Source organism: Etheostoma spectabile, chromosome 22 (assembly GCF_008692095.1).
Source record: "Etheostoma spectabile isolate EspeVRDwgs_2016 chromosome 22, UIUC_Espe_1.0, whole genome shotgun sequence".
Lineage (NCBI taxonomy): Eukaryota > Metazoa > Chordata > Actinopteri > Perciformes > Percidae > Etheostoma > Etheostoma spectabile.
In genome coordinates this window covers 17140086-17148116 of record NC_045754.1, presented here as the reverse complement: position 1 = coordinate 17148116, position 8031 = coordinate 17140086, and the positions used below count along the sequence as shown (strand labels likewise).

At 38.0% G+C, this 8031-nt stretch overlaps 1 protein-coding gene across 1 annotated transcript in view; it reads right to left on the bottom strand.

Moving 5' to 3' along the window:
* ofcc1 (orofacial cleft 1 candidate 1) overlaps nucleotides 1-1877 on the bottom strand; it is an 81081-nt gene extending 79204 nt beyond the window's left edge. The window contains exon 1 of the mRNA XM_032504400.1: nucleotides 1691-1877. Coding sequence (XP_032360291.1) covers nucleotides 1691-1877 — 187 coding nt within the window. The remainder of the gene's footprint in view (nucleotides 1-1690) is intronic.
* Between the last annotated feature and the right edge of the window lie 6154 nt (nucleotides 1878-8031).

Here is an 8031-nt window from a genome sequence, read left to right as displayed (position 1 = left end):
ATATATATAAATATTTATATATAAAATGCCCTTTGAGAAATGCATGTAAAACATGTGATAACATGGTGTACGTGGCCTTGACACAGCCCTATTAATACTTAAAACTATTCACATAGTGACTGTATATATGAATTGTATCACAATTCCTGAGTTTTAATGTCAATAAAATGCGACATGGTTAAGTTCATTATGTACCCTTTAAGAGTATGGCAAGTGGCCTAATTTACATTTCCAAGTAATAGAAGAAAAAAGAAGAGTGGAAAATCTGTCTTATCTTATCTCTAATCATCCGCATGTCAATATACTGTATGTTCATAAAAGACGTCACTATTGATACACTCAGAGACAGTGGACCGCCAATAAAACCATTATTTGAGAATTAAGGATGGTTGTGTTTTCGTACTGTAATTTGATGAACAGTCTTCCTTCCTTAAATTGGATCGTTGTGGTGGAATGTATGGAGAGACCATCAGCGTGTAAACCAATGTGACATCATAATGTTGTTTGTCTCTATTGTTTTCTTTCATTTATTTAGTTTTTGTTTTTTGACAAGAAAATAGCTAAAAGTAGCTAACTTCATCATCTACCACCAACATATAATTAAATCTAAGACAACATAATGATGCGTTTTCAGTCATTTAAAGGTGAGAGATTCAAATTCACTGCAATGCTAAATCCACTTAAGCCGAGCATAAAACGTTTTTTTTTCCTGCATATGCTGAATTTTCTAATCAAATTGTGTATGCAGAAACTCAAAATGCCCACAAATTGTGGATAGAAATAGGTTTTCAGACGTGATCAAGAGAAAAAGAGACTACCTATTTGTCCTTACATATACACTACATTGATTTCAACCCCAAATAAATGTGATATTAGGGTGAAAAACAAAACAAGAGCAAATATGATTACTTCTGGAATGGATGATTGTTTTGCTAAAGCCATTATTTTCAGCTAGTGAGAAAGTCTTATTAAGTTCTGGCCAGTCTGCTGGCCAGTTCCACACATGAGAGAATGTGTGTGTGTGTGTGTGTGTGTGTGTGGGGGGGGGGTTAATCCTACCTCTTGTTCATAAAACATCGTGACAATAATTGATAATAATTACTTGCCATGCACAGCAAAAAGCAAAATAAATAACATTAAATCAAGAATCTTAACATGTGACTCATCCCTGAGAAAACTGGCACACTCGCAACCTTGAACGCATCCTAATTTGCCATCCCATTCCTCAAGAGTTCTCCCTGACATACTGAATTATAAGGGGGCATATTCGTATGCCTGATTGGCCTTAAGCCGTGTTCCGGGGGCGTTGTGAGTACACCACACAGACAGCGGATCGGCTTGGTAGCGTAGTAGCGTATGTAAATGCTCTCTCCTATGACTCCAGCCCACCACAAGGCATGTAGCCGAGAGTGGGAGTCAAGGCTGATTGTAGCGAGGGTACTTCTAGATAGAGATAGAACACCCACTACTGTAGCGTTCTCCAGTGGAGGAAGAAGTTATACGAGGGTTGCTTGTTAGGACACGCTTGCTTTGGAATGCAGGGACCCAGGGCCCCCCGAACAGAGAGAAAGAGACAGAGAGAGAGACAGAGGTGAGTGAGAGAGAAAGAGAGGGGGGAGTGAGAGAAAGGTTAGATCAGGAACACATCTACTGTCAACAAATTTGAGGCTAATGAAGAATGAAGCTTCACCTCTTTCTTTGGCAGGGGCTTGCAGCTCCATTTTTTTTTGGTGAGCTGCAAGGGTGCTATCTGGCCTGTCACCTCGAATTTCTCTCCCCGGCTGAAAAGGAGGAACAGAGAGCTCGGTGCTTCCTCCTCCATCGAATGCTGGGTTTTCTATGCCCAGCACAGCGGCTCGCTCCTCTCTCCCTGACATAATAAGTAGAAACATAAAATGTAAATACAAGCAGTGACCTGACGGAGCGACGCAACAAGCTAGGTAAACGTGTTTCCTATAACAGAAAAGCGCTTTTTTTTGGCCAATCGAAGGTTTCTATTGGTGATTTCGCTGCTCCAAAATGTTCAAGCGCATCCTCCACAAATGACACTAAAACACAATTAGGTTAAAATTAAATCAGGATCTTGCAAAGGAGGAGAAAAAAAAAAGAGAGGAAGAAGAAATGATTAAAATAATTACAAATTGCGCCCTGACAAGCAAGAGCAAAATTTAGCCCAAAGCCATTTGTCTGTAATTAGTTAATTAATCCTTACACAAATTATGAGCAATAACTCATCAAGCAGGACTCACCCATCAGAAATTCAGCCGACTTGGATTTCTTCTGCTTAGGTTGCTGCAGAGCCTTCTGCTGTAACTTCTGGAGGGAAATTGTTAAATGAATAAATTAGCTGCAGAATGAAGATCATCATTTATGATCCGCAACTAACGCAGTATTTTAAATATGGGACGACACTAAAATGTCATTTAATTTACATCGCCGCTAAAGGGGTCAAGCACTAATTGAACAACAGGAGTGGAAAGGAATTTAATCATAAATAGATAAGAAAAGTTGACACGAATGTGTAATGAAGGTCACATTAAAATACTTCCTCCTTCCTTGTTTTGAAAATGAATGGGCAACAACACTCTCTCCTGGAAAGTGTTGCGATTTTCACACAGGCTGCATGAGAGCAGACAGTCTCGGTGTGCAAATGGAGTGTGGAAATCCAGGCACACTGCTCTTTACTTACATTCACGTCAACTCAACCTAAAGAATCTCAAAGGAGAGAAATAGAGTTGTCTTTAAATGACATCACGTCAGGCGCCTTGTATTTTGTGAAGCTTGGAGAATTTTCAAAATCAAATCCAAGAGTAAAGCAAATAAATGTGATCGATCTATCGATCTATCCATCCATCCATCTATCTATATATTCATTAATCATTAATCCATCCATCCATCCATCCATCCATTAATCCATTCATCTATCTATCTATCCATTAATCCATCTATCTATCTATCTATCTATCTATCTATCTATCTATCTATCTATCTATCTATCTATCTATCTATCTATCTATCTATCTATCCATTAATCTAGTAATCCATCTATCTATCCATCCATCTATTCATCCATCAATCAATTGATCTTTCCATCCATCTATCAATTAATCTATCCATCTATCATCCATCTATCAATATATCCATTAATTTATCCATCCATCCATCTATCTATCTATCTAAGTCAACACTATTTGGACTTGTAGGTGGTCTACATGGAACAGAAAGAAACAAGGAGGAATTTATGAAAGCAAGTATGGGTTCCTTTGAAATCAAGAGGGGAACAAACTCTGGGGTCCCACATTTCTCTCATTTCTGCGGACGAGCGGAACAATAAGAAAGCTGAAGTAAAAGGCATAAGTAGTTGTTTTTGTTATGGATATGTTTACATAAGAATGCACCATATAAAAGAGCTCTGTTGCTCAAAGCGTATGGAGCTTTTTAAGCATCATTTTATGCAGATTTCAATGATGAACTGTGCTCATGCCCATGAACAGCATGTATTTGTATACAATATTTAATTTCAAAGGCAAAATCAAGGGGCAGAGTGGGTGGGTGGGGGGGGGGCTTATTTCAACTCTAAATGACAGAGCAATTAAAATAGAGAAGGACTACTTCCAGACCAATCTGGTAAGAGGAGTTTTGGTAAATCTGTTTTTACATTCAACAAGCCCTACAGCAAGACATTCATTTATACCACTGAGATTAATGCTTATCTAATTGTAACTTATTTAAAAACCATTTTCATTTTGACTGGGTACCAATCAGTTTTTCTGAGTTCCACATACTGCAGAGTATGAGACTGGTGATTGTCTCCCATGTGTTTTCTTTCATTTTCTTACATTCATTTCATAACACACACCTTTCTACAAGATAAATCTTGTTTGGGTCCATATGCAAATTAAGAAACTCCCTGAAACAATTTTAGGAAAAGTGATCAGGTCATTTTACTGAGAAAAAAATGCATACAATCACCACTTGCTTTGTTTATGTAGTAAACAGAAACGGTCATTTAAATAAGCTACATGACATTTGTAATCATTTTATTTCAATATTTTGTATTCAACATATTTTATTGGAACCTCACAGACATTTAAAAAAAAAAAACATTATAAATGCATTTACAAGGATTGCATTCATAATGTTGTACAGTCAATTCCGTTTTAACTGAATACTATTAAATTGTTGTTCAGTCCTTTAACAACAGTTACTGTTGGAGCTGATATATTATTTTGCCAAAGTAATTAATCATCAAATTAGAACAATGAAGGAGGATAACACTCTTTAATTTGCAAATTGTTACATTTTGCCCTAAGGGCTAAAGGCACTTTGGAGAGATCAAAGGAGAAATCACATTACGTTTGATCTTAGTCTATACAAATGTATTTTGTTTATCACTGTAATTAATGCACGGAATAATCTAAAATAGCCTCTTCCTCTTGAAAACTGTAATGTATAGCTGCTTTTAATGCGTACACATGATTCACACTAAAATGTAACATAGACATTTAAGAAAATTAGTTTCAGTTTAAATTCTTCAAAAGTACTTTATAATTCTTTTGGTTTTTCCCTTGTGTAATTTTCGTATCAGTTTATAATAGCAATCTTCTAGACACAGTTTTGTGTCGGTGTACACGTTTCTTACTATGCAAAGTAAGTCAGCTCCCTTTCCCGCAAATGTCCATAAGTATTCTGATTACTTGTGTATTCCTGCCTTGAATTCAGTTACAGTGGGAAGAAAACTTTAGTAAACACACAAGGGAAAGTACACAGATTGAGTACAGTACATACACCCCAGGCCTAAAGCTTTGGGTCATTGTCACTAGAAATCTAATCCACACAGCACCATGTGAGCCTCTCTGTCTCAAGAGCTAAGACAAATGCCTGGTTCTCATCTGGTTCCCTAGACTCCACTGACATTGACAGCATGCTCCTTGTAATACAAGGACTGTTGTTTAATGTGCCATAACCGGATGGAACATGCAGATGTTGCATTTCTAAAACGATAAACAACAATTCAATCCTGAGGAGAAAAAAAAAAAGTATAATGGAGGTTCGGGAAATAAACTGGATCTGTAGAGATAGGAATGGCTGTTCAATACTACTGTGATAGCAGCCCCATATTGCACATAAATGTCAAATTTATGGTGCTGCTCAAAAAAATCATGTGCCAAGAAATGTGGGTATATTACAACATACATATCAAGTAGCACAATGCCACAGCCCCTGAGTTCATTCTCTTGTCATCATAGCATCTCTGCCCCCTTAAGCCGTCACACTTTCCAAAATGCAGCTGTGCAGCACACACAAACGGCTTATTTTGCAGTCAACATGAGAAGAAAAATCATTTATAACTGGTGACAAAAAAGATGTTTTTTTTTCTGCCTTTCTTTTATGAATGTGATTGTTGTCAAAAGGAATTGAGCACAACAATGCCTTGTTCAGTTCTTGTTGCATTCAAAGGCATAGCTAGAAGGGCTTGGGGAAGACCGCTCGCTGCTAGGGGCTGGTGGGCACAGACCAGCTGAAAGTGAATTTTGCATACTGTACGGATCATCGCCCAGTTCAGCCCAGTCACATTGAATCTGCCATCAACCAATTGTGCTTCATGAAACCGTCAACCCTCATTTACGTCTGCCTGTTTTCTTCCCCACGCAGCTGTAAACAAGGCCCCAGCTTTGAGCTGTCTTCCTCTGTCCCCATGCGAGCTGCTTGCCAGGGGAGCGCAGGCAGCAGAACCCTCGTATTTACAGAGCTACTTGAAGCTACCATTTCCAGACAAGCACCCTGTGCACTAGGCAACAGAGTGAAGGACGAGTGTTTCAGGAAATGACAAGAGTTTAAAGAGCTTTGCATGGAAATCCCTGCCCATTGATCAGAATTTCAATGTAGATAAATGCGTGAGTGATTAAAATCATGTTGTCTTCATTTCATATAATGTGTGAAAATAATGGGTTGTTGTGATGGGTTGTAATAAAATCCTCAGAAAGACATAGTAAAGATGAGACTGAATGCCTTGCTAAATCAATAAAGGCATAAAAGTTGATTTTGATTTTCATGTTTTTAAAGTTGCTTTTTGTTCTGTCAACATAAGAAAATGGCCGTATCAATAAAATGTCATAAGAATGATGAAAACATCTACAAAGCATCTTTATTTTAATAAGTGCAGATAAGATTAGCATTTTGTTTCAAAGGCACACAGAGCGCCTTAAAATGTGAAACCATCTTAATTCATAGAGCAGCCTTATATATGTGCACGGTAATTGCGACCCACCAAACAGTTTCTTTTTAAACAACAACGGCGTCACTTGGTGTAGACAGAAAACATAATTAGTATTCAAGCTTAATTAATCTACGCTCCCCCCCCCCTTAAGTGAATAAGTCAATTATTTATGCGTGTGTGCTTCTTTGATGCTAACAGATTATGTATGTTACTGGAGAAAAAAAACCTTGAAAAATGACTTTGAAAACTTTCCATCATAAAATGTCACTACAAGCTTCTGCACCGACTTAGAAATGTCAGTGAAGGCCATGGATGCCGAACAATTATGGAAATAAAAACTGGACTAAACTGTGAAACTTCTACAAATTCTCATTATTGCCAAATCACCATGCCAGATATGTCAGCACCAGTCAAGGAAAAAAAACATTGTGATCCATTGTCTGAAATCCAGAGCAAAAGATAAAATAAATCAGTCAAATATGTTCTTTTTGTGTGCCCTAATCCGGGGAATGGAAATCTAACACAGGTCGGATCAAGGTCTTTCCTGGGATCATGGGAACTCCTTAGGATTTTCAAGAGCCTTTTTGTTTTTACCCTTGAGAACCAGGCACTGGCCTCTGCACCCCTCAATCCCCCATTGAGAACCCAGAGGCAGCACAGAGGAATGCTAAATGTCAATGGTCAGACTGCACCAGCACCTTCAGTGAGAGAGACGGAGGTATACAAGGCCTGACCTCTTTGTGTTCAGCTACGCTTGCTATGAGGGGCCAGAAGTGAAACTGTACTCACAGTGCTAAAGGTGTCCATCTCCACAAACTGCAAGAGCCCATCAGTGGCTGACCCTGATTTCAGCACAATGGCAAGGCCTGCAAAACAGAATGTATGAAAATGAGATAAATCTATCTAGCATGGCTCCCAAGAATCTGAACCGCACGAGAGGAGAATCTGTTATTGACTTAAAACACAATCTTTAAATTTGACTTGTAATTCAAAGTTTGTTAATGTTATTAAAGCTGGAATTTGCACAAAAAAAGCTCTTTTACTGCAATAGCTTACTGTGCAGCACAAAAATCCTCCACTGCTTGTGTGTTTTAACCTGTTATCTCTGCAATGAATCTTGGTAAAAATAAAGGACAATAAACACCATTTATTATCACACATAACAAATTATTTGCCCTGATTATTCAAATAGTTTATTCATTTACATCTGATACAATATCATTTGGTATTTTTAGCGTCTTTTTTCCTATGGTAATTCACATGGCTTGCACAAGTTTCTGCTGAAATAGCAAAACAAACCCGAGGCAAAATGTGAAAGATTATCCCATACCATGCGAGCTGGGATGAAATGCTATACTTTTTCACACTGAACACTGCTCCACTGGGTGTGATTGAAAAACATGTAAAGCTATTGAATCTGTGGTTTGTATATGTGGAGGGAAAATGAGTGTTGTAACAAGTGGGCCAGTGTTTTTGTAATTGTTTCAAATTACACTCGGCGTAATAAGTCAGTGAAAGCAGAGCCAGTGTGCGGTCCGTACACATTAACTAGGCAAAGACCACAGGATATCCATGCACCTTATCGAAGCCCACAAAAAAAAGACTTGATTGTGTAAACAACTGTGGAGGCTAAAACTCCTTTGCTACATTTCCAGCTGTGCCTTTGTGTCCAATGGCGCTTATCACCTGCTACACAAAAGAAGGATAATACTTTTAGAATAAGAGCTACTTTGCAGCGTTTCCTTAACATGTGTATTTTATTGAATTCCTGTTTTTTATTTGCTGAAATGTTTTTCTGGGTTACTAATAGG